The sequence below is a fragment of the Pongo abelii genome, chromosome X (genome assembly GCF_028885655.2).
Source record: "Pongo abelii isolate AG06213 chromosome X, NHGRI_mPonAbe1-v2.0_pri, whole genome shotgun sequence".
NCBI lineage: Eukaryota > Metazoa > Chordata > Mammalia > Primates > Hominidae > Pongo > Pongo abelii.
Genome location: NC_072008.2, coordinates 107,257,455 through 107,285,017, shown reverse-complemented (window position 1 = coordinate 107,285,017; position 27,563 = coordinate 107,257,455). Strand labels below are relative to the sequence as shown.

Genomic DNA, 27,563 nt, shown 5'->3' with positions numbered 1-27,563 from the left:
TTGTAACTGTTTACTTACATAGATACCAGAACTGGCTAAGAGGACATTTTTCTGTCAAATGCCCCAGGACCCAAAATAAAATTGGTCTTCTTTGTATGTCTCCAGAATACATCTAAGCACTTTTTGGTTCAAAAGATCTCTCATTTCCATCCTCTCTTTACCATTCCCATGGCCACCAGTAAAATTTCACACCTTTATTATCTCATGCCTGGACTAAGTTGTGGTAGCTTCCTGTTTTTCCAATCTCCAGTCACCACTCCTATCCCCGCCCCAGCTTGGACTCCTGCTGCACATAAATCTACCATATCGTTTTCCTTTCATCTTGTCATTCCTCTGGTCACAAAAGGCCTTGATGTCTCCCAGGGGTGGATGTAATAATATTCAGACACCCCAGTTTAGCAGTTAGGGGTGCTCCACGAACAGGACTCACCTCTACTGCCTGACTCCCTCTCTTGTCACTACCCTCCCTACACTTTCCATTCCAGCAGGCCAGCACTTCTCTCTGGAGAAGGATTCCCATCTCCGTGCCTTTCTTCTCATCCCTCCTCCCATCTTGAGTGCCCTTCTGACTTTTTGTATCCTATCCTTCAAACCCAGCTTACTTAAGAGTTCTCCTCTGAAAAACTTTCCTTGAGCACTGTGGCCTGCAGCTGTTTCTGCTGCCTCTAAGCGCTGATGGTCTCCTGGTTTTGTTAACATCTCTTTGTTTTAGTTTCCATATATCTTACCTTTCCAAACAGACCATAAACTCAAGGACAAAGACAATGTCTTTTTTTTTCTGCTTCTTAAAACACAACTTTATTGATGAAACACAAGTCTTAGAATAACAAATATAAACTAATATAAAAGTGTAGCTTATTCATGATGTATAACTAATTCATTGTCAGTTTAGGTAGAGGAAAGATTAAAAAATCTCAATCTAGGTAATAAGATCAAATCAATAAATTCTTTCTGTGTACAAATACTAATATTCCATTTGGCATCCTTAAAATGGTTCATCCTAAACCAAACTGTTACAACCAACATCAGTCACTGTTATGATATATGATAGTCATTATTCCAAAATAGCAGCTGAAAAGATCTCTTTACCATATATGCACAATGAAAAACAAAGAATTTACAAATCACATCTTACCAACTGCAAATACCTCAATATAGTTTGGGACAGACTCCAAATTAGAGTTTGGTTAATACTTTCAGGACTTTTACTTTCACCACCAGATCATTGTGATTTGCTAGTGCTTTGATTTTCTTAACACAAACTCCAGACTCTTTGAATAAGAAAAAAAGTGAACTTCTGCTGAATTCTTTCCTGGATGATGCAAGCCCTTCATTTTTTATGTTGTCATTTATATTCTCAAATAGGGTAAGGATATTAAGAAGAATCTCTCTATCCCATTCTTTATTAAAGAGGGAAATCAATTCTGATGGTACTTTACAACTGACCAGCTCTCTTGTCATGGCTGGATTTTCAGTAAAGTTTATAATTAGTTTCATAATCTGTATCTTGGTGAAGTGATTTCCCAGGAATAACAAAGCAAAAAAGTCTGGAAAAGAATAGGAAAGCAAATGTTGGTAATGATTAGTCACAGTCATGTTGGTTAACAGTCTTAGCCCAGCCATCTGCACAGCTGAGTCCAAGCGACAGACCATGGTGTCATCACACACTTGACTGATGTACGTCTTAATCTTGCCCTGATTTTCTGCGTTCACACTCAAGTTATTAAGGGCATTGTAAGTCTTTTCCCTAATTATGGGGTCTTTTGTTTTTATCAGTTTTGCAATAATTGGGACACCACCCAATTCACGTATGGCATTCTGGTTAAATGAATATGCTGCATTGTTACCCAGAGTGACCAAGGCTACTTCTTGAATAAAAGGATCATTTGTTCGCTCCAGGATGTTGAGGACCTTTTGGAGGTCGGGAGCACTCAGAATATCATCAATTTTATAAGGAAAGTTAAACTTGCCTCTGCGGACAGGCCATGTTGTAGCTGGAGCCCTGGTGCTCTTACTTCGGGCCTTTCCCTTGGATTTTCCACTTGCCCTGCCCCCGGCCCTAGATCCACTCCTGGTGGGGTGGCAGCCTCCACCCCTGCCTCCTGGGCAGGGTAAACTCGGTGCAAGGGTCCTGTTCCCAGTGATGGTACCCATCCTAGCCCCTTTGCCTGCCTTTGCACTTGCCTGTTCCTTCAGCGTGTTGAAAAGGGCCTTGGCCTTGGCCTCTAGGCCGCCTCCTCTGTGGGATCCTGAATGGGCCTTCTCTTTTACACCCGGACAATCCTCGAGTCCCAAATTCACCTCAGGCTTGACCTTTGAATCACCCTGAAGTTTGGCCCCAGACCCTGCCCCAACGTTGGTTTTAGCTCCTTTCACAGTCTCAACCCCAATCTCTGAGGTGTCCGTAGACTCTTCGTCTTCGTCCCAGATTTTCTCGTTCTCATCTCTTCCCCAAGCCAGTCTGTATACACAGTAGCAGGCACCAGCCCCGATAACCACACCAGCGGCCACGCAGCCAGCTTCCCGAGTGCGGCCCATGGTATAGCTGGGACAAATCTCTTAACCCGAGCACAAAACAGGCTCGCTCTGGCCCAGAGAAGCGCGCACACGTCGCGGGCGGAGTCTGCAGCTACTGCTGGCTGGCTCTGAGGCAGCTTGACCTAGGAATAAAGGATGCATTTCAGATTTCAGGCTCCTCCTCCTTTTATGTCTTTGCACGCAAACACACTGAAACTACAACAAAACAAACAAACGTACAAAAATACAGAGATACTGGCAGAGACTCGGGGCTTGATATCTAGATCACTGATTCCTTTCTTCCACCCGGAAGCTAAGTTTGGAAATTTTCCCCGCTTAAAGACTCTCCAACCTCACGTTCCACCACCCCACCCCAGAACGTTAAAGTTCCCTGCCACCCCTGCCCTTCCAGATGTCCTGTGAACAGTGGCGCCCTCACATGCACCCACAGAGGTCCAGGCAGTTTTTTTCCTTCTCTTTCTTGCTTCCAAGTGCACTGCTTCGTGCAAACCTGCAGACAAGGGCGTGGGGAGAGGGGTACTGAGAGCTCGGGGGACATATAGATCTCACCTGGGACGGGACACACATCCGTCTTCTGAATTCCTAGCCCTTTACAACTGCCTTGCCCAATGTTTCCCGCCTTCGGTTACCCTCCTCTCCTCACAGAGCTGCGGCTTTGGAATTCATTATCTCCCTCCCTCTTCCTCCTTCGATGATTCCTCTAACCCTCCATTCCACCTCCACCCCTACTCCCATCATTGGCATCCTCCGAAGATGTCGCCACACATTTTCATCGTTAACATTTTCCTTGTAACAAAATGAAGTGACAATATCTAAAAGCCGTACTAGCGTGAAATGCCTAAAGGTCTCCAACTCTGCCCTTGCCTCCGCCAACTCCTCCATCTCAAAGGTACCAGGACACCCCCACCCACCCACCCCCGTGTCATTATACCAACTACCTCTGCTCTGGAGCAATTTCTTACCTCCCTCACCTCGGTTTCCGCTTCCACTAAACCTTCAAGACTGACAAACTTCAGAAGTGAGTGCTTGGTCGACGGACCAACGCCAAGGAAACTGTACCCCAAACAGTAATTTGGAGTAACGTCCTCCCAACCCCTGGACTCTCTTGACGCCCACCCCTTCTCAGCTATTTTCTTCCCTGTCTTGTACTTGCAGAGCAATTTCTTTTGCAAGCTCCGAAATGGTGTAGATAAGAGGGAAGGAGGGGGATATGGAAGGGATCCACGGGCCCACTCGAGTTGCAGTCGCCACCATGCTCCACCCCCAAATAATGCCATCACCCTTATTATGACCTACTTGGTTCTTGACAACTTTGCGTTTCTTCCTGCTCCAAGGGTTGAACTGGCCTCCGGCCCCAAGATCTGCAGACACAGGCAACAAGGCAGAAACTGATGGCTCAGCGGACAGAAAAGCACTTCGGGGAGTCCCAATATCCACTTTTCCTAATTCAGGGTCCTGGCTGTCAATGGATTTTACCTTTTTGTTTCTCACCCTACCCTCACTTCTCTGGACTCCGCTGACACCAGACCTCTCGCTTGGTAGTGTTCCCCTACCCCCGTCCCCGCCCCCGGCCCTCACTCCCTCCCGCAGCCCCAGCGGTCGGCCATTTTCCCAGCAAAACCACACCCCTTTCAAACCACTGGAAGCGGGGCGGGGCGAGGGGGGGATATGGAAAATCCGAGGAGAAAAACAAAACCAACCGATCTCTTCTATCCTTCTCCCCAACGCACCCTACCCGCAATAACAAGCACTTTTCCTGCAGGCACTGTTACATCCTCTTTTACTGAAGAAAAAAAAATGGCAGGACGATTGCTTGAGAGTCGGTAAAGGGCCCAAGTTAAGGCAAGAACTTCAGTCATCCCAGTCCTTCTGGGCGCCGCGGGACAGCCCCAGCTTTACACTGACCTGCAGGGATTCCAGGCAGACTATTCCTTTGTTCCCAAATGGCACAGCGTCCTACTGAAAGAAAAGGGGTATGACTGTCAGACGCACAGCCCCAAGATTCTGGCTTGGTAGATGGACCAGCACACAGGACTTGAATCCGAATATCTGCCCTCCCTGATTCAAGGCCCTGGATGTTAAAGGTCCCACGACGCCCGAGTCTGGGGTCGCCCCTGGAATCCGGCCCCAAGGTCCACCATTTTTGTTCTAGAAAGGGCCAGGGATACTGCAAGGGTTTGGAGAAAGCGAACTGTGCTCCCCCTTCGGCCTCCACCGTTCACTGCTCGCGCCGCAGGGATCCCCTGGCAACGCCCATCCACACACAAACCTGCTGGGATCCAGGCAGTAACCTCGTCCTCCTTCCCCCAGGCCACAGGCCCTCTCGCCCTCTGGGCGACAGGGAGAGTGCAACCGGACCAAACGAAGACTAGGATTAGAAGGACGTCTGCACGCGTCGGCTCCAGCTCACGTGAGGGCCACGTCAACCATGAGATCAGGACCCCAATTACCACTCCCATCAGCAGCGCCGCAGAAGCCGGCCCTCCCCTTCCTTCCCTGACACATCAGGTCCTGCCACTCATTTTCCTCTTTGCCAACCCCGGAGACTAGAAGCAGCTTCTCTTTGTGGTTGGAATTTGCCTTTCTTTGGTTTACAGGGAGAAGCTGTATCTGCTCCCTTGTCCGTTGGCCTTTTCTTCCTCTTCGAGGAATAATTTTTTATCTTCTCTAGTCCCAGTCCAACTGTCTCTCTCTATACCTCCCCCCATCACCAGTCATGAATGTCCAATTTCTTCTGCACTCCTGTAAAATGTGGAGCAAGATGTTAGAAAAGGAACTAGATCGTGGGAGTGTCTTATTTAAACTTTTCTGCTCATTTGTTTTTAAATCAGTAACGCATTACTTTTATATTGAGAAAATAAAATGATGCTATTTTCCTTTGAGTGGAGAGTTTAAACGAGAGAGAAAACCCAAGAGGCCTCATTAATTTCGTTATTTTATTTGTAACAGAAGGAAAATATTTCTACTGGTTACAGCCAATTAGTAGCTTTTAAAACAAAATAACTCATTTTAAAATTGAAAAGTGGGCTGAGGTGGGTGGATTGCTGGAGCCCAGGAGTTTAAGGCTGCAGTGAGCTATGATCTCAGCACTGCACTCCAGCCTGGGTGACAGAGAGCAAGCCTCTATCTCTTAAAAAAAATGGATTTTTTTTACATGATCTATGAATTACTCCACAAAGAGACAACCAGTTGTCTAATCTTGGCCATTTTACACAAATAATTCCTTACTTTTTCTATTTTTGAATCAACTTGCAATTTGATAGGTTAAAGCAACACAACCCTGTCTTATTTAATTAAAGAAAAGCATGTATTTAACGTCCCAAAGTCTTGACCGACTGTTATATGAACCTCTTGTGATTTGATGGCTACTCTGATCACCTGCCTCTGAATTGAATTCCAGTCTACTAAGGCTGAGGCACCTGAGGGTGTGAGGGATGCAGAGATGTTCTAATCCTGCCCTGTCAAGAGCGGAAGAAGGTGCTGCCCTCCCACCCTTCCACATTCCATAGCCTCTCATCCCCTGTATTCAGGCACCCATCTATTGTTCACTCCAAAAATATATATAGATGAGTGACCAAGGTGGTAAATGCCACGTTTACTCAGGTGACCAATCAGAGTAAACACCTTTGGCTCCTTCCCTTCCTTCCCCAAATTCCCACAGAGGTAACAGCAATGCATCGAAGGGCTTACTGTTCCTACCTACCCCTCTGCCCTTATTCATGGTGCCTGAGTGAGCATTGCTCCTAATACTGTGTGCTGCCACCACCTGACCTGAGAGGTGCAGCCCGCTGGGCTTCTTGCCTCTGGCTTCCTTAAAAAGAGAACCTAATCTTGTTGCAGAGTTACTGCCTGCCAGTCCATATCCACCTTGGTGCCCGCTCAGCCAAATGTATGCCTAAGGAACAATCCCCATGGATTAACCCAGAGTAGGCATTCTCACACGGACAACCTTGTGGACCACCTGCAATTCATTTTTGTGGAGAAAGGAGCCATAGCTTTCATCAGATTCTCACAGGCATGTATGACTTTTAAAAAATAACTAAGAACTATTAATACTTTCCTGAAAAAAAGCTATATATCCCCTCAATAGAAAATCTACTCCTCCCCAGCACTGTGGGAGGCTGAAGCTGGCAGATCACTTGAGGTCAGGAGTTCGAGCCCAGCCTGGCCAGCATGGTAAAACCCCATCTTTACTAAAAATACAAAAATTAGCCGGGAATGGTGGCACGCACCTGTAGTCCCAGCTACTTGGGAGGCTGAGGCAGGAGAATCGCTTGAACCCAGGAGGCAGAGGTTGCAGTGAGTTGAGATTGTGCCATTGCACTCCAGCCTGGGCAACAGAGCAAGACTCCATCTCAAAAAAAAAAAAAAAAAGAAAAGAAAAAGAAAAAGAAAGAAAGTCTATTCCTCTCCCCTCTTCTCTGTCTCTAGTTATATACTTATTTTTTTAAGTGCAGAAATCTGTAGAGTAGAATGCAAAACTGCCCTGCAATGCCTATTCTACCACCAAGCACTTTCAATGATATCGACCTTTCTTCCTGCAAATATACAGTATATGTATGTGGATGTGTCGAGTTCCAAGTTGAACAATATACAAAACAAAACAATTGACATTTACTGCAGTACTTGCAATAAATCTGCACTTTAATTGGAGAATTTATATCTTTAAAAATGGAGTCTTTCTATCCATGCCAACTTTTGAGATTTTCAATAAATGTTATGTTTCTTTATACTCATTTCTTATTATGTTTGTGTTTTGTTTATATGAATGACATTCCTGTTATGATTACACATTCTACCTGGTTATTGTTTGTCTCAGGTAAAGTAATTAATTATGATATATTTATCTTTAGTGACCATTCTTATTATTTCTAATAGTTTTTTCATTGATACTTTTGGTTTTTCTAGGTATGCATGCATAATATCTGCAAATGATGATTTTTCATTTCTTCTTTTCCAGTATTTATATTCCTTATTCTTTTATTTTCTGCATGTATTCCATTGACCAGAACCTTCAGAATTAGTTTGAATGATAATGGTGATTGAGGGCCTCCAGATCTTATTCTTGAAGAAAATGGGAGTGTCCTTAGTATTTCATTGTTTAGTGCAACCTGACATTTGCTGTTTGTTTTTCATGTGTTCTTCTTCATCTGTGTATGGATGATTTGGGGGATGCCTAAAAGTGCACTTTTACAACCTTTATATAAGACTGAGGAAAATTAAATTGTCCACATCATAATACTGGGAAGGAGAGGAAATAGGGGAGCGGCCACAAGTGCTGAGCTTATGGGGAATGTATTGGTGAGCAAAAACAACACAGACTCTTCTCTCGTGGTGGAAATAAGACCTTAATAAAATAAGCGCGCGCACACACACACACACACACACACACACACACACACACACACTGAGAAAAATACTGTAAAGGAAAAAACCTCTGTTAATATCGTTTTTAAAAAAGTGGCATAGTCTGAGGATCAGGGAAAGTTTCCTTGCTGGGGCAGAGAGAGTGAAGTTTTCAGCTGAGATGAAGGAAAGCAGGTGGTAACTAGGAAAAGAGGGGAACAGAAAATAAAAAATCTCAATTTCCCCACCCCTCTGATAACTACTGTGATGACCAATCTACTTCAATCCTAGGATAAATCCTATGAAAACCACTGTTAATTTTTCAGGTGACTCTTTCCAGGTTTTGTTGCTGTTTCATATATATTACCAAAAAATATATGTAGATACATTATGTGTGTATGCACACATATATCTTTCTAAAATAATTTTGGATTATACTGTGCGTATTATTCTGCATAACTATTTTTTTCACCTGATATATCATGTGAATCTTTTTAGCAGACACACTAATATTCTGTAGCGTGGATTTACCAGAATTTAACCAATCTTTTACTGACTGATACTTAGCCTCTTCCTAATCTTTATCTATTACAAAGATGCCACAGTGAAGATTTCTGTATACATATATTTTGGCAACTATGATATTATTTCCTCAAGATAAATTCCTAGAAGTAAAATAATTGTGTCAAAATGGGTATTCATTTTAAATTTTACCCATGCTGCCAACTTTCACCTCTTAAATTTATATATATATATAGATCGATAGATAGATCGATAGATAGATACATATATATGCATTCTATGTTGTGCTCCAAATAATTAATTTATTTAATTATAAGTGAGATTAAACATCTTCTCAGAGGTTTGTTAAGCATCTGTATTTATCTTTCTGTGTACTGTCTTTCCTCATTTTTTTACTAAGTTGTTCATCTGTTTCTTACTAATACGTAAGAACTTTCTGCAAATTAAGCAAATGAGTCTTTTGACTTCAATAAGTGTTATAAATATTTTCCCGATTTATAATTTTTTGGACTTCTACTATATAGAATTTTTTATCTTTACAGTACAAAATTTACCAACTTTTTTTTCTTTTTTTATTATACTTTAAGTTCTAGGGTACATGTGCACAACGTGCAGGTTTGTTACGTATGTATACATGCGCCATGTTGGTGTGCTGCACCCATTAACTCGTCATTTACATTAGGTATATCTCCTAATGCTATCCCTCCCCTCTCCCCCCACCTGACGACAGGCCCCGGTGTGTGATGTTCCCCTTCCTGTGTCCAAGTGTTCTCATTGTTCAATTCCCACCTATGAGTGAGAACATGCGGTGTTTGGTTTTTTGGCCTTGGGATACTTTGCTGAGAATGATGGTTTCCAGCTTCATCCATGTCCCTACAAAGGACATGAACTCATCCTTTTTTATGGCTGCATAGTATTCCATGGGGTATATGTGCCACATTTTCTTAATCCAGTCTATCATTGATGGACATTTGGGTTGGTTCCAAGTCTTTGCTATTGTGAATAGTGCCACAGTAAAAATACGTGTGCATGTGTCTTTATAGCAGCATGATTTATAATCCTTTGGGTATATACCCAGTAATGGGAAGGCTGGGTCAAATGGTATTTCTAGTTCTAGATCCCTGAGGAATCGCCACACTGTCTTCCACAATGGTTGAACTAGTTTATAGTCCCACCAACAGTGTAAAAGTGTTCCTATTTCTCCACATCCTCTCCAGCACCCGTGTTTCCTGACTTTTTAATGATCGCCATTCTAACTGGTGTGAGATGATATCTCATTGTGGTTTTGATTTGCATTTCTCTGATGACCAGTGATGATGAGCATTTTTTCATGTGTCTGTTGACTGCATAAATATCTTCTTTTGAGAAGTGTCTGTTCATATCCTTTGCCCACTTTTTGATGGGGTTGTTTGGTTTTTTCTTGTAAATTTGTTTAAGTTCTTTGTAGATTCTGGATATTAGCCCTTTGTCAGATGAGTAGATTGCAAAAATTTTCTCCCATTCTGTAGGTTGCCTGTTCACTCTGATGGTAGTTTCTTTTGCTGTGCAGAAGCCCTTTAGTTTAATTAGATCCCATTTGTCAATTTTGGCTTTTGTTACCATTGCTTTTGGCATTTTAGACATGAAGTCCTTGCCTATGTCCTGAATGCTATTGCCTAGGTTTTCTTCTAGGGTTTTTATGGTTTTAGGTCTAACATTTAAGTCCTTAATCCATCTTGAATTAATTTTTGTATAAGGTATAAGGAAGGGATCCAGTTTCAGCTTTCTACATATGGCTAGCCAGTTTTCCCAGCACCATTTATTAAATAGGGAATCCTTTCCCCATTTCTTGTTTTTGTCAGGTTTGTCAAAGATCAGATGGTTGTAGATGTGTAAAATTTACCAACTTTTTTCTTTACATTTTTGAGGTTTGTGTCCTGCTTAGGGAGATCTCTGTTTTCTCCTAATTTTTATGTTTTCTTTTATATTTAACTGTTTGGCCCTCTCCCTCTCCCTCTCCCTCTCCTCCCTCTCCCTCTCCCTCTCCCTCTCCCTCTCCCTCTCCCTCTCCCTCTCCCTCTCCCTCTCCCTCTCCCTCTCCCTCTCCCTCTCCCTCTCCCTCTCCCTCTCCCTCTCCCTCTCCCTCTCCCTCTCCCTCTCCCTCTCCCTCTCCCTCTCCCTCTCCCTCTCCCTCTCCCTCTCCCTCTCCCTCTCCCTCTCCCCTCTTCTTTCTTCGGTCTCCCTCCGTTGCCGAGGCTGGACTGTACTGCAGTGATCTCACCTCGCTGAAACCTCCCTGCCTCGGGCTCCTGTGATTCTCCTGCCTCGGCCTGCCGAGTGCCTGGGACTGCAGGCGCGTGCTGCCACGCCTGACTGGTTTTTGTATTTTTGGTGGAGACGGGGTTTCGCAGTGTTGACCGGGCTGGTCTCCAGCTCCTGACCTCGAGTGATCTGCCCGCCTCCGCCTCCCGAGGTGCTGGGATTGCAGACGGAGTCTCGCTCACTCAATGCTCAATGTTGCCCAGGCTGGAGTGCAGTGGCGTGATCTCGGCTCGCTACAACCTCCACCTCCCAGCCGCCTGCCTTGGCCTCCCAAAGTGCTAAGATTACAGCCTCTGCCCGGCTGCCACCCTGTCTAGGAATTGAGGAGCGTCTCTGCCTGGCTGCCCATCGTCTGGGATGTGAGGAGCCCCTCTGCCCGGCCGCCCCATCTGGGAAGTGAGGAGCGCCTCTGCCCGGCCGCCCCGTCTGGGAAGTGAGGAGCATCTCTGCCCTGCCGCCATCCCCTATAGGAAGTGAGGAGCGTCTCTGCCTGGCCTCCCATCTTCTGGGATGTGAGGAGCGCCTCTGCCCGGCCGCCCCATCTGGGATGTGAGGAGCACCTAGGCCCAGCCACCCCGTCTGGGAGGTGAGGAGCACCTCTGCCCGGCCGCCAGCCCGTCTGGGAGGAAGTGAGGAGCGCCTCTGCCCGGCCGCCCCGTCTGGAAAGTGAGGAGCGCCTCTGCCCGGCCGCCCATCGTCTGGGATGTGAGGAGCACCTCTGCCCGGCCGCCCCGTCTGGGAGGTGTACCCAACAGCTCGGAAGAGACAGCGACCATCGAGAATGGGCCATGATGACAATGGCAGTTTTGTTGAAAAGAAAAAAATTGGGGGAAAAGAAAGAGAGATCAGATTGTTATTGTGTCTGTGTAGAAAGAAGTAGGCATAGGAGACTCCATTTTGTTCTGTACTAGGAGAAATTCTTCTGCCTTGGGATGCTGTTGATCTACGGCCCTGCCCCCCGTCCAGTGCTCTCTGAAACATGTGCTGTGTCAACTCAGGGTTAAATGGATTAAGGGCGGTGCAAGATGTGCTTTGTTAAACAGATGCTTGAAGGCAGCATGCTCATTAAGAGTCATCACCACTCCCTAATCTCAAGTACCCAGGGACACAAACACTACCTAGGAAAACCAGAGACCTTTGTTCATGTGTTTATCTGCTGACCTTCTCTCCACTATTATCCTATGACCCTGCCACATCCCCCCTCTGAGAAACATCCAAGAATGATCAATAAATACTTAAAAAAAAAAAAAATTTGGTCCATATGGAATTATTTTCTTCCAAATGGCTAGCAAATTGTCCTAATGCTAATTATCAAATAATCCCCTCTTTAGCTCACTGAGTTAAAGTGCCATCTTTGGGCTGCTCAGGCGAGGCAACCCTTGGGTCGGCGCTGCGGGCAAGGTGGGCAGGTAGGTGGGCGGACCGCCGCGGTTCTCCGACAGGCGTGGGCGGCTGAGTCCTCCAGGGCGTCCGAAGCGCCCCCCCGCACCCCCTGCCTCCAGCGTTGAGGCGGGGGAGTGAGGAGATGCCGACCCAGAGGGACAGCAGCACCATGTCCCACACGGTCGCAGGCGGCTGCAGTGGGGACCATTCCCACCAGGTCTGGGTGAAAGCCTACTACCGCGGGGATATCATGATAACACATTTTGAACCTTCCATCTCCTTTGAGGGCCTTTGCAATGTGGTTCGAGACGTGTTCTTTTGACAACGAACAGCTCTTCACCATGAAATGGATAGACGAGGAAGGAGACCCGTGTACAGTATCATCTCAGTTGGAGTTAGAAGAAGCCTTTAGACTTTATAAGCTAAACAAGGACTCTGAACTGTTGATTCATGTGTTCCCTTGTGTACCAGAACGTCCCGGGATGCCTTGTCCAAGAGAAGATAAATCCATCTACCATAGAGGTGCATGCCGCTGGAGAAAGCTTTATTGTGCCAATGGCCACACTTTCCAAGCCAAGCGCTTCAACAGGCGTGCTCACTGTGCCATCTGCACAGACCGAATATGGGGACTTGGACGCCAAGGATATAAGTGCATCAACTTCAAACTCTTGGTTCATAAGAAGTGCCATAAACGCCTCACAATTGAATGTGGGCGGCATTCTTTGCCACTGGAACAAATGATGCCCATGGATCAGTCATCCATGCATTCTGACCATGCACAGACAGTAATTCCATATAATCCTTCAAGTCATGAGAGTTTGGATCAAGTTGGTGAAGAAAAAGAGGCAATGAACACCAGGGAAAGTGGCAAAGCTTCATCCAGTCTAGGTCTTCAGGATTTTGATTTGCTCCGGGTAATAGGAAGAGGAAGTTAAGCCAAAGTACTGTTGGTTCCATTAAAAAAAAAAAAAAAGATCGTATTTATGCAATGAAAGTTGTGAAAAAAGAGCTTGTTAATGATGATGAGGATATTGATTGGGTGCAGACAGAGACATATGTGTTTGAGTAGGCATCCAATCATCCTTTCCTTGTTGGGCTGCAGTGTTGCTTTCAGACAGAAAGTAGATTGTTCTTTGTTATAGAGTATATAAATGGAGGAGACCTAATGTTTCATATGCAGCGACAAAGAAAATTTCCTGAAGAACATGCCAGATTTTACTCTGCAGAAATCAGTCTAGCATTCAATTATCTTCATGAGCGAGGGATAATTTATAGAGATTTGAAACTGGACAATGTACTACTGGACTCTGAAGGCCACATTAAACTCACTGACTACGGCATGTGTTAAGGAAGGATTACGGCCAGGAGATACAACCAGCACTTTCTGTGGTACTCCTAATTACATTGCTCCTGAAATTTTAAGAGGAGGAGATTATGGTTTCAGTGTTGACTGGTGGGCTCTTGGAGTGCTAATGTTTGAGATGATGGCAGGAAAGTCTCCATTTGATACTGTTGGGAGCTCCGATAACCCTGACCAGAACACAGAGGATTATCTCTTCCAAGTTATTTTGGAAAAACAAATTCGCATACCACGTTCTCTGTCTGTAAAAGCTGCAAGTGTTCTGAAGAGTTTTCTTAACAAGGACCCTAAGGAATGATTGGGTTGTCATCCTCAAACAGGATTTGCTGATATTCAGGGACACCCGTTCTTCTGAAATGTTGATTGGGATATGATGGAGCAAAAACAGGTAGTACTTCCCTTTAAAGCAAATATTTCTGGGGAATTTGGTTTGGACAACTTTGATTCTCAGCTTACTAATGAACCTGTCCAGCTCACTCCAGATGTCGATGACATTGTGAGGAAGATTAATCAGTCTGAATTTGAAGGTTTTGAGTATATCAATCCTCTTTTGATGTCTGCAGAAGAATGTGTCCGATCCTCATTTTTCAACCATGTATTCTACTCATGTTGCCATTTAATGCATGGATAAACTTGCTGCCAGCCTGGATACAATTAACTATTTTATATTTGCCACCTACAAAAAAACACCCAATATCTTCTCTCGTAGACTACATGAATCAGTTATTACATCTGTTTTACTATGAAAAATAAATTAATACTAGCTTCCAGACAATCATGTCAAAATTTAGTTGAACTGCTTTTTCAGTTTTTAAAAGGCCTACAGATGAGTAATGAAGTTATCTTTTTTGTTTAAAAAAAAAAAAGAAAACAACTGCATTTAAAAAGTATCTGTTGCATTAAGGCACATAGTGCGATTACATCATAAACCTCCCATAATTTTTGTCATTCTGTGTTAAATCACTTCAGGGTTTAATTTTGAAATAAAAGATTAATATAAAATGCAACAACTTTTTATATTACCTATTAGTTTTGGAGTTCTTTATGTTTAAAAATTCAGGTGTAAATTTTATTGCCTTGGATAAATAAATTATCGATTTTTTAAGGCAGCAGTTATTAAATTGGTAATAGAAGATGCTGCTTGCTTAGAATTGGGAAATTCAGCTGGGTGCAGTGACTCAACGCCTGTAATTCCAGTACTTTGGGAGGCTGAGGCAGGCGGATCACTTGAGGTCAGGAGTTCGAGATCGGCCTGACCAACATGGTGAAATCCTGTCTCTACTAAAAATACAAAAATTAGCTGGGCATGGTGGCACATACCTGTAATCCCAGCTACTCGGGAGGCTGAAGCAGGAGAATCTCTTGAACCCAGGAGATGGAGTTTCCAGAGAGCCAAGATTACTCCAGCCTAGGCAACAGTGAGTGAGACACGGTCTCAAACAAAACAAAACAAAACAAAAACCAAATTGGGAAATTCTTCTTGAGTTAAAAAACAGACACTTTTTATTATGAATCAGATTCCAAATCATTAACTATTTTTGCAAAACTGGCACAAATGATTTTTCTTTTTAAGTATATTAATGGGGTAGCTCCTGAGCCTATCCATTTATTGGAAACTTTAACTGCAATGTTAATATATATACTGCAAAAGACCAAGGATGCAGTTGAATGGAAAATTACTCAGTATATAGAAAGGAAAAAAAACAGAAATTTAAAATAGATACAGAAAAGTACAGTGGTAATATTTTTATTTCCTATTGGAGTGTGAATCCCCACAGTTGCTTTTGTGACTTGATTCAAATGAGGCACTCATTATTGTTACCAAACTTGTAAAAGCATTCCATGTATTCAGTGGAGGCAGAATGTATAATATTTTTTCCTTATAATTTAGTATACAGGAAAATTATTTATTTTTTAAGTAGGGTATCTTAATTATGCTCATTTCTCCCCCTAAACCACATTATCTATATGATTGGACCCTGTTTATAGAGTCTTTAGTGAAATCAGAAAAATAAAGTAGGCATGAATAAATGTTCAGGACACACACATACACTCACACACATCACAGTATCAGCTCTTTCAGTGAGTTTTTATTAACTGGATAACACATGTAACACATAGTAGAATACATTTCAGAGGCAGAGTTCCTCGGATTATTTTTTATTAATATTAGTGTTTAGCAGTTTATTATTTAAGGGGGTGCCAAATATAGCATCCTTCTGTTGTTTATTTTAAATATTTTTTTAATGAAAAGGGACTTAAAAAGTAACCATGATTATCTAAATTACTTAAAGTTTTTTAATCTTAGTAAAACTTAATTTTAGGAAAGTGTCCTAGTTTAAATTTCAAATATTTCAAAATTTGTAGGCATTTAATAAATTATCTTTTTTTGGAGGGGTGGATGCTACATTTCATTGGAAATGTCATTTTCCCAGTTTCTAGCTGTGTACTCTCTTTCCTTCAAATAACATAAGTCTGAAAGCAATGAAAACCTCAAAGGAAAATGTTTATATACATGCACATGTTTATTTAATATGTTTCTCTTAACATCTGAAACTTGTTTTAAAACAAAAAGCAGTGTTCACTTCAAATCATAAACTTAGAATTCTGTATCTCATGTCAGAAATATGTTTATGGCCTTGCTTTTAAGTGGTGTTGTTTCCCATAGGGCATTAGCTCTCAGATTTTGGAATGTGAAATAATCACCTAGGAAGTTTGTTTAAAATGCACATTAGTGGGCCCACCTTAGACTTCTTTGGGGCCTTCAACCTCACTTTGAGAAACACCTTCTTCAGGTTATTCTTTATGTTTGTCCTGTGGTTAAATATTAGAGTATTCATGATAAAACATTTTGAGAAGTGGTAAGCAGTGAGTTATTACCCACAATTTAAAGCAAATTTTGAATGAATCTTTAAGTTAGGTGTTTACCTTCCCACCAGCCCCCCAAAAAAACCTCTCAGTAGTTTCTATCAATGATGTGCAAAATGATGAGCATTTTTCCATGATGAGGTTTTAACCATTATTCAGGGTGGTCTTTACGGTGTATATTTTATACAGAAATGCATTATAAATGTTTTTAATTGTGTTCTGTTTTTTGCAGTCTTTAAATGCCATGCCAATTGTTTTTATATTCTATAGAAGTTCGCTCAAAATACTCAACAGGGGAATAGGCAGCGGACAGTCAGAATGGTTGGAATTTTGGCGTTCTAAGAAAAACTTTACTTTGCATAAGCATGTGGTCAGATCATTTTGTGCATATGCAGCCTGGATTGGATGTTAAGTAAATGCTTGTTCAGTGCCAATACATTTACTTAAATCTGTTTTTATTTTTGTCATGTAGAATACTACTGTGGTCATCACAATGTAATATGTATTTCTGTACCTTTTTTTTTTTTACTTCAAAGTCTTTAAATAAAATGTATAATACCCCCCCAAAAAAAGTGCCATCTTTACCATAATTATCATAATCTAAACATCCACATATGTTTGTATCTATTTCTTTATTCTTTATTATATTCTTTCAATCTGTTCTCTTTTCTTTCTTCTTAAATACCAAACTGTTTTAACTATAGTATCTTCATAATATGTTTCAATATCTGAAGGGTAAGGTCTCTCATAACTCATCTTTTTTATCATTACCTGCCTGTTCACAGGTATTTATTTAGAGACTAAAATCTGTTATTTTGTTATAGTCCCCTAAAAACCATTGTTTTTAATTTCAATTTGCATTGCATATAATTTATAAGTTAACTGAGGGATAATTGGCATCTTTACAGGAATATCTTTCTATCCAACAACCCAGTTTTTCTACTTATTTGTCTTTATTTTTCTTAGCAGAGTTTCTAAATTTTTTTATAAAAATAACTCCTAGAACATTGCCTGGCACACTGTAGGTTATCAATCCATATTTACTGAATGAATGGATATGTCTTACAGATTTTTTTGTTAAGTTTATTCAAAAGGAGCTTTTCCCATGGCTATTGTAATTTATTGTATCTTTTCCCATGGCTATTGTAATTTAGATTTTCTTTCTTATTTTACATTTTGTTTGTTGTTTTTATATATGAAAGTGATCAGTTTTTAATCTATTGATTTCATAACCAGCCTTTTTATGGAGTTCCAAAGGTTTCAAGTAGTCTTTAGTTGATTCTCTTAGATTTGCTTCATTTGTGGTAATGATAATCTTGCCTGCCCCCTCCTTTCCAATATTAATATTACATTTCTTTCTCTTGGTTAACTGCATTAACTAGTACTTCTAGAACAATGTTAAATAATTGTGGAAATAACTGGCATTCTTGTCTTTTTCCTAATTTAATGGAAATGCTTCTAGTGTTTATCCCTTAAACATGAAAGGCTTCTTGTTAGAAATGTATATATTTTTGTCATATTTAAGAAATATCCACCTATTCTTACTTCAGTGAGTTGCATCCAGAAGTTATCTGATTTTAAGTACAATTTGATTAAGATTCTGCTTCATTTTTCTATAATTTTCTCTGCTATACCCTTCCTTACATGAAAGCTTTATCCTTGACTGTGCATTCTAATGGTATCAAAATAGCTGCAGTAATTCTAGGCCTCACACCAGCACCTCAGTCAGAGTCCTAGCCAGTAAAAAAAATCTAAATCAGATGGTTCAAGGGACTTTAATGTAGGGACTACTTACAGAGGTATATGCAAGATTATGAGACCCAACAAGCAATTTTTTGGCATCCAGAGGTTAGCAACAGCAGGTAGCTGTTACCCTAGGCCTAAAAGGGAAAGAGGAAGAAATAGTATTTCTGGAGCCTAGTGAGAGCTAGAGTCATGGAGGAGGGGACTTCTGGAAGAAGCTAAAATCTTGAAGGGATATAGTCACTGCCAATAAAACATAGCCCAAATCAGAGTGGGAGCAGTGAAGAAATACATTGTCTTCTCTCTTCTTCCCTCCAAAGCTGTGCCAGTGCATTCCATTGACCAAACCCAAGCAGAAGTCAATTACAAATGGAGCCTGGGGGATGCAGTCGCTAAGGATCAGGCGCCCAGGGCATAGAACGAGACAGAGAAGGACAGGAAATGAATCAGGATGTGTGGGAAAATAAAGACTAACCACCATGGCCCACTCCTTTCACATTCAGCATCTATTCTTGTTATTCTATTCTCCCAACAGGGAGGCAGGGACAAAAAAAAACTCCCATCAGCCACTGTACTGTTACAGGATAATGCTAATTCAATCATATTTGCCCACCTGAAACCTGATTTATAACAATTATCTCAAGTATTTTTCATATAATCAGAGGAGAGGAAGAGAAAAAGAAATTAACAAAGATGTGCATAGCTGTTACAGTTTCCCACTGAAGCTGATCATGAGGCCAAAGTCAATAATCAACTTCATTCTTCTACCACCCATTTCATATTCCCCTTACAGCAACCTGGTCAAAATTATTTCCCTGATGTAGTGACCCTAATCTTCAATCCTGTATTTATTGAATTTCTGCACTTTCCCACTTACCAGGACTATTAGGCAAAGCAGTACTAGGAGGTGCCCCAGTGAGTATCCCTGGGCTCTGAGCATTGCTCTCCCTGTTTGTATAGCAGCAACCTTATTTCCCCTTAGTAATTGGGCTCAATCCCTCTAGCCTCTATAGCAGCCCCTTTCCCTGCCTGTCAGTTCACTGGCACGAGAGGACAAAAATGGCCAGAATGTAGTCTCAGCTTTTAATGTAATGGAACCATGGCTTTATTCCCTGATGAAAGCATTCATCCCTGCTATACCTAAGAGCCCAAGGTTGTGGAGACAGAAAAAAAGAATCACATACTTCTTCAGTAGGTTAACTGGTGTAATAGTGAAAAGGGCCACTCCTTTCATGACTTCTTTATTCCTAGTCCTGTGTAACCTCACTATGGGGAAAAAAAGCACAATATATGGGTTGTTCTGTTAAAGCATCTATTGCAATCTTGTCATACAGTACTCCCAGGAACAGGTGATCCCATAACTAAGCTTCCAGTAAGTTATTTATTTTTGTGTAAGGCAAGCTGCTTCTGCATGGCAAAGTAAGTAGTAAAGACTAGTGAATCTTTGGATGCACACTTCACTTACCATTAAATGAGTTCCTTGGTCAGAGACAACTTTGTGTAGGATACCCTGATGATGATTAAGGCATTCTGGAAGTCCATGGAGATGGTGATGACAGAATCATTGTCAGCAAAGAAGGTAAATGTGTGTCTAAAATACATATTCATTTCCATGAGGAAAAGTTTCTGTTTTCATCATGATGAAAGGTGTCCCATGTAATAATCCTACCACCATGGGACTGGCTGATGCCCCTAAGGAATGGTGTCTTATAGAGGCTCATCATCTTCTCTGTTGTCAGGTTGGGCACTTAGTATTAGTACAAGATCAGCCTTGGTGAGTAGAAGTCCGTGTTGTTGAGTTCAGGCATAGCCTCCATAATATTGATGCTAAAATCTAGCAAAGATAACACAGACATAAAAATATGACTATTTGCACTATTCTATTATTTTGCCACAGTACTAGCTTGAATTTACTACTATTCTATTTTGGATATTTACATCTATAGTTCTAAGTTAGACTGACCTCTCATGTTTACTTTTTTACTTCTGTTCTTCTTTGTTTGGACATAAGCATTATGTTAGCCTTAGAGAAAGAATTGGGTAAATTTCTACATTTTCCTATGCTCTAGAACACTTTAAATTGTCTAAGAATTGTTGAATCCTTGACAATTGTTGTTGTGGGAAGAATAATGGTTCCTCAAAGATGTCTACATATTGGAACCTGTGAATATGTTACCTCATATAGCAAAAGGGACTTTGCAGATGTGATTATGTTAAGAATATTGAGATAGGAAGATTATCCAGTACTATCTGGGTAGGCCCCGTGTAATCACAGGGTCCTTGTAAAGGAAGGAAGGAGGCAGATGAGTCAGAAAAAGATGTGACAATAGAATCAAGCAGTGAAACGGTGGAATTCAGGCTGCCTGTAGAAGCTGGAAAATGCAAGGAAATAGATTCTCCACTAGAGCATCCAGTGGTAACACAGCCCTTTCAACCCATTTTAGTCTTCTGACCTCTAGAACTGTATGATAATAAATTTGTCTTGTCTTAAGCAATTAAGTGTGTGGTAACTTTTTATACAATTTGTTATAGCAGTAGGAAACTAGTGTAACAGCTATTTTTAAAGAACAAAAGAGGAAAAAAGTATTTTCTATTTACTCAGATATTTATCATTTCTACTGCTTCTCCATTCCTGAGGTTCAAGTTTCCCTCTGGTATCATTTTCCTTTAGTCTGAAGAGCTTCCTTTAACATTCTGGTACAGCATGTCTACTGGCAACAAATTATGTTTGCTATCCTTCATCTGAGAATATTTTCATGTTGTCTTCATTTTTGAAGGATATTTTTGCTGGACATAGATTTATGGGTTGGCAATTCTTTTCTTTCAACACTTTAAAGATGTTCCACTGTTTTCCGGCCTTCATTGTGATAAGAAAACCACAGTCATTCAAATTATTGTTCCCCTAGAAGTAATGAGTTATTTTCCTCTAACTACCTTAAAATTTTTTTCTTTTTTTTATATGCCACTTTTTTTATTTTTATTTTTTATTTTTTTATTATACTTTAAGTTCTAGGGTACATGTGCACAACGTGCAGGTTTGTTACATATCTATACATGTGCCATGTTGGTTTGCTGCACCCATTAATTCGTCATTTACATTAGGTATTTCTCCTAATGCTATCCCTTCCCCATCCTCTGACCCCACGACAGGCCCCGGTGTGTGATGTTCCCCGCCACGTGTCCAAGTATTCTCATTGTTCAATTCCCACCTATGAGTGAGAACATGTGGTGTTTGGTTTTCTGTCCTTGCGATAATTTGCTCAGAATGATGGTTTCCAGCTTCATCCATGTCTCTACAAAGGACATGAACTAATCCTTTTTTATGGCTGCATAGTCTTCCATGGTGTATATGTGTCACATTTTCTTTATCCAGTCTATCATTGATGGACATTTGGGTTGGTCCAAGTCTTTGCTATTGTGAATAGTACCGCAATAAAAATACATGTGCATGTGTCTTTATAATAGCATGATTTATAATCCTTTTGGTATATACCCAGTAATGGGATCGCTGGGTCAAATGGTATTTCTAGTTCTAGATCCTTGAGGAACCGCCACACTGTCTTCCACAATGGTTGAACTAGTTTACATTCCCACCAACAGTGTAAAAGTGTTCCTATTTCTCCACATCCTCTCCAGCACCTGTTGTTTCCTGACTTTTTAATGATTGCCATTCTAACTAGTGTGAGATGCTATCTCATTGTGCTTTTGATTTGCATTTCTCTGATGACCAGTGATGATGAGCATTTTTTCATGTGTCTGTTGGCTGCATAAATGTCTTCTTTTGAGAAGTGTCTGTTCATATCCTTTGCCCACTTTTTGATGGGGTTGTTTGATTTTTTCTTGTAAATTTGTTTAAGTTCTTTGTAGATTCTGGATATTAGCCTTTTGTCAGATGAGTAGATTGCAAAAATTTTCTCCCATTCTGTAGGTTGCCTGTTCACTCTGATGGTAGTTTCTTTTGCTGTGCAGAAGCTCTTTAGTTTAATTAGATCCCATTTGTCAATTTTGGCTTTTGTTACCATTGCTTTTGGCATTTTAGACATGAAGTCCTTGCCCATGCCTATGTCCCGAATGGTATTGCCTAGGCTTTCTTCTAGGGTTTTTATGGTTTTAGGTCTAACATTTAAGTCTTTAATCCATCTTGAATTAATTTTTGTATAAGATGTAAGGAAGGAATCCAGTTTCAGCTTTCTACATATGGCTAGCCAGTTTTCCCAGCACCATTTATTAAATAGGGAATCCTTTCCCCATTTCTTTTTTTGTCAGGTTTGTCAAAGATCAGATGGTTGTAGATATGTGGTATTATCTCTGAGGGCTCTGTTCTGTTCCATTGGTCTATATCTCTGTTTTGGTACCAGTACCATGCTGTTTTGGTTACTGTAGCCTTGTAGTATAGTTTGAAGTCAGGTAGTGTGATGCCTCCAGCTTTGTACTTTTTGATTAGGATTGTCTTGGCAATACGGGCTCTTTTTGGTTCCATATTAACTTTAAAGTATTTTTTTCCAGTTCTGTGAAGAAAGTCATTGGTAGCTTGATGGGGATGGCATTGAATCTATAAGTTACCTTGGGCAGTATGGCCATTTTCAGGATATTGATTCTTCCTATCCATGAGCTTGGAATGTACTTCCATTTGTTTGTATCCTCTTTTATCTCACTGAGCAGTGGTCTGTCATTCTCCTTGAAGAGATCCTTCACAGCCCTTGTAAGTTGGATTCCTAGGTATTTTATCCTCTTTGAAGCAATTGTGAATGGGAGTTCACTCATGATTTGGCTCTCCGTTTGTCTGTTATTGGTGTATAGGAATGCTTATGAGTTTTGCACATTGATTTTGTATCCTGAGACTTTGCTGAAGTTGCTTATCAGCTTAAGGAGATTTTGGGCTGGGATGATGGGGTTTTCTAAATTTACAGTCATGTCATCTGTGAACAGGGACAATTTGACTTCCTCTTTTCCTAATTGAATACTTTATTTCTTTCTCCTGCCTGATTGCCCTGGCCTTAATTTCCAACACTATGTTGAATAGGAGTGGTGAGAGAGGGCATCCCTGTCTTGTGCCAGTTTTCAAAGGGAATGCTTCCAGTTTTTGCCCATTCAGTATGACATTGGCTGTGGGTTTATCATAAATAGCTCTTATTATTTTGAGATACATCCCACCAATACCTAGTTTATTGAGAGTTTTTACCATGAAGCGCTGTTGAATTTTATCGAAGGCCTTTTCTGCATCTATTATGATAATCATGTGGTTTTTGTCTTTGGTTCCGTTTACGTGATGGATTACGTTTATTGATTTGCATATGTTGAACCAGGCTTGCATCCCAGGGATGAAGCCAACTTGATCATGGTGGATAAGCTTTTTGATGTGCTGCTGGATTCAGTTTGCCAATATTTTATTGAGGACTTTTGCATCAATGTTCATCAAGGATATTGATCTAAAATTCTTTTTTTTTGTTGTGTCTCTGCCAGGCTTTGGTATCAGGATGATGCTGGCCTCATAAACCAGTTAGGGAGGATTCCCTCTTTTTCTGTTGATTGGAATAGTTTCAGAAGGAATGGTACCAGCTCCTCTTTGTACCTCTGGTAGAATTCAGCTGTGTATCCATCTGGTCCTGGACTTTTTTTGGTTGGTAGGCTATTAATTATTGCCTCAATTTCAGAACCTCTTATTGGTCTATTCAGAGATTCAACTTCTTCCTGGTTTAGTCTTGGGAGGGTGTATGTGTCCAGGAATTTATCCATTTCTTCTAGATTTTCTAGTTTATTTGCATAGAGGTGTTTATAGTATTCTCTGATGGTCATTTGTATTTCTGTGGGATCGGTGGTGATATCCCCTTTATCACTTTTTATTGCATCTATTTGATTCTTCTCGCTTTTCTTCTTTATTAGTCTTGCTAGCAGTCTATCAATTTTGTTGATCTTTTCAAAAAACCAGCTCCTGGATTCATTGATTTTTTGAAGGGTTTTTTGTGTCTCTATTTCCTTCAGTTCTACTCTGATCTTAGTTATTTCTTGCCTTCTGCTAGCTTTTGAATGTGATTGCTCTTGCTTCTCTAGTTCTTTTAATTGTGATGTTAGGGTGTCAATTTTAGATCTTTCCTGCTTTCTCTTGTGGGCATTTAGTGCTATAAATTTCCCTCTACACAATGCTTAAATATGTCCCAGAGATTCTGGTATGTTGTGTCATTGTTCTCACTGGTTTCAAAGAACATCTTTATTTCTGCCTTCATTTCATTATTTACCCAGTAGTCATTCAGGAGAAGGTTGTTCAGTTTCCATGTAGTTGTGCAGTTTTTAGTGAGTTTCTTAATCCTGAGTTCTAGTTTGATTGCACTGTGGTCTGAGAGACAGTTTGTTGTGATTTCTGTTCTTTTACATTTGCTGAGGAGGCTTTACTTCTAACTATGTGGTCAGTTTTGGAATAAGTGTGATGTGGTGCTGAGAAGAATGTATATTATGTTGGTTTGGGATGGACAGTTCTGTAGATGTCTATTAGGTCCACAGAGCTGAGTTCAAGTCCTGGGTATCCTTCTTAACCTTCTGTCTCACTGATCTATCTAATGTTGACAGTGGGGTGTTAAAGACTCCCATTATTATTGTGTGGGAGTCTAAGTATCTTTGTAGGTCTCTAAGGACTTGCTTTATGAATCTGGGTGCTCCTGTATTGCGTGCATATATATTTAGGATAGTTAGCTCTTCTTGTTGAATTGATCCCTTCACCATTATGTAATGGCCTTCTTTGTCTTTTGATCTTTGTTGGCTTATAGTCTGTTTTATCAGAGACTAGGATTGCAACCCCAGCTTTTTTCTGTTTTCCATTTGCTTGGTAGATCTTCATCCATCCCTTTATTTTGAGCCTATGTGTGTCTCTGCACATGAGATGGGTCTCCTGAATACAGCACACTGATGGTTCTTGACTCTTTATCCAATTTGCCAGTCTGTGTCTTTCAATTGGGGCATTTAGCATATTTACATTTAAGTTTAATATTGTTACGTGTGAATCTGATCCTGTCATTATGATGTTAGCTAGTTATTTTGCTCATTAGTTGATGCAGTTCCTTCCTAGCGTCAATGCTCTTTACAATTTGGCATGTTTTTGCAGTGGCTGGTACCAGTTGTTCCTTTCCATGTTTAGTGCTTCCATCAGCAGCTCTTGTAAGGCAGGCTGGTGGTGACAAAATCTCTCAGCATTTGCTTGTCTGTAAAGGATTTTATTTCTCCTTCACTTATGAAGCTTAGTTTGGCTGGATATGAAATTTGGGGTTGAAAATTCTTTTCTTTAAGAATGTTGAATATTGGCCCCCACTCTCTTCTGGCTTGTAGAGTTTCTGCTGAGAGATCCCCTGTTAGTCTGACGAGCTTCCCTTTGTGGGTAACACGACCTTTCTCTCTGGCTGCCCTTAACATTTTTTCCTTCATTTCAACCTTGGTGAATCTGACAATTATGTGTCTTGGGGTTGCTCTTCTTGAGGAGTATCTTTGTGGTGTTCTCTGTATTTCCTGAATTTGAATGTTGGCCTGCCTTGCTAGGTTGGGGAAATTCTCCTGGATAATATCCTGAAGAGTGTTTTCGAACTTGGTTCCATTCTCCCATCAATCAAACATAGATTTGGTCTTTTCACAGAGTCCCATATTTCTTTGAGGCTTTTTTCATTTCTTTTTACTCTTTTTTCTCTGAACTTCTCTTCTCACTTCATTTCATTCATTTGATCTTCAATCACTGATACCCTTTCTTCCACTTGATTGAATCGACTACTGAAGCTTGTATATACGTCATGTAGTTCTTGTGACATGGTTTTCAGCTCCATTAGGTCACCTAAGATCTTCTCTATGCAGTTTATTCTAGTTAGCCATTTGTCTAATCTTTTTTCAAGGTTTTTAGCTTCCTTGCAATGGGTTTGAACACCCTCCTTTAGCTCGGAGAAGTTTATTACCAATCTTCTGAAGCCTACTTTTGTCAACTTGTCAAATTCATTCTCCATCCCACTTCATTCCATTGCTGGTGAGGAGCTATGATCCTTTGGAGGAGAAGAGGCGCTCTGGTTTTTAGAATTTCAGCTTTTCTGCTTTGGTTTCTCCCCATCTTTGCGGTTTTCTCTACCTTTGGTCTTTGATGACGGTGACCTACATTTGGGGTTTTGGTGTGGATGTCCTTTTTGTTGATGTTGATGCTATTCCTGTTTGTTAGTTTTCCTTCTAATAGTCAGGACCCTTAGCTGCAGGTCTGTTGGAGTTTGCTGGAGGTCCACTCCAGACCCTGTTTGCCTGGGTATCCCCAGCAGAGGCTGCAGAACAGCAAATGTTGTTGCCTGATCCTTCCTCTGGAAGTTTTGTCTCAGATAGGCATCTGGCTGTATGAGGTGTCAGTTGGCCCCTACTGGGAGGTGTCTCCCAGTTAGGCTACACGGGGGTCAGGGACCCACTTGAGGAGGTAGTCTGTCCATTCTCAGAGCCTAAACTACATGCTGGGAGAACCATGGCACTCTTCAAAGCTGTCAGACAGGGAAGTTTAAGTCTGCAGAAGTTTCTGCTGCCTTTTGTTCTGCTATGCCCTGCCCCCAGAGGTGGAGTCTACAGAGTCAGGCAGGTCTCCTTGAGCTGTGGTGGGCTCCACCCAGTTCAAGCTTCCTGGCTGCTTTGTTTACCTACTCAAGCCTCAGCAATGGCAGATGCCCCTCCCCCAGCCTAGTTGATCTTGGACTGCTGCACTAGCAGTGAGCAAGGCTCCATGGGCATGGGACCTGCTGAGCCAGGTGCAGGATATAATCTCCTGGTGTGCCATTTGCTAAGACCATTGGAAAAGTGCAGTATTAGGGCAGGAGTGTCCCGATTTTCCAGGTACCATCTGTCATTGCTTCCCTTGGCTAGGAAAGGGAAATCCCCCGACCCCTTGCACTTCCCAGGTGAGGCAATGCCCCGCCCTGCTTCGGCTCACCCTCCATGGGCTGCACCCACTGTCCAACCAGTCCCAGTGAGTTAAACCAGGTACCTCAGTTGGAAATGCAGAAATCACCCGTCCTCTGCGTCAATCACACTGGAAGCTGTAGACCAGAGCTGTTCCTATTCGGCCATCTTGGAATGATCAGTCCAAAATTTTTTCCTTTACTTTTCATTTTCAGCTGTTTAATAAGATGTGCCTAGAGGTGGTTTTCTTTGAGATTATCCCATTTGGAATTCATGAAACTTCTTGAATTTATAAATTTATGTCTTTCAACAAATCTGGAAAATTTTGACAATTATTTCCTCAAATATATTTTCTATTCCAAAATGGGCAATCCAAGAGGACCAGGAGCTGCCACTCCTTCCTAGAACTATCTCACAGAGCAGGGACATCACTCAGATAAAAGCAGGTCCCTGGCTCCAGCTCTGGTGCAGTGGTTCAGGGATTCTTCCCAGGAGGAAAGGCAGGACATAAGGATAAAGGACTCTGCAGCTCTGCTTGATGGTACTGACTTAACTTGGAAAAGGTAAAAAAAAAAAAAAAAAAAAAAAAAAAGCTATGCCTGCA

At 41.4% G+C, this 27,563-nt stretch overlaps 1 protein-coding gene and 1 pseudogene across 4 annotated transcripts; one reads left to right on the top strand and one right to left on the bottom strand.

Annotated features, from left to right (window-relative positions):
• Positions 1-769: 769 nt before the first annotated feature.
• Positions 770-4,960, bottom strand: ARMCX1 (armadillo repeat containing X-linked 1). 4 transcript variants are annotated; one of them, XM_024240342.3, is made up of 5 exons: positions 4,808-4,960; positions 4,444-4,497; positions 3,835-3,899; positions 2,957-3,028; positions 770-2,660 (listed from the first exon to the last, which is right to left on the bottom strand). In XM_024240342.3, the coding sequence occupies exon 5, from the start codon at positions 2,536-2,538 to the stop codon at positions 1,177-1,179; it is 1,362 nt and encodes a 453-aa protein (XP_024096110.1). In that variant the 5' UTR covers positions 2,539-2,660; positions 2,957-3,028; positions 3,835-3,899; positions 4,444-4,497; positions 4,808-4,960; the 3' UTR covers positions 770-1,176.
• Positions 4,961-12,162: 7,202 nt separating this feature from the next.
• LOC103889081 (protein kinase C iota type-like) lies at positions 12,163-14,186 on the top strand (annotated as a pseudogene).
• The last annotated feature ends 13,377 nt before the right edge of the window (positions 14,187-27,563 follow it).

What these genes read in the sequence shown, in the direction of transcription:
- ARMCX1 (XM_024240342.3), bottom strand. Translation starts at nt 2,538, where the DNA reads ATGGGCCGCACTCGGGAAGCTGGCTGCGTGGCCGCTGGTGTGGTTATC.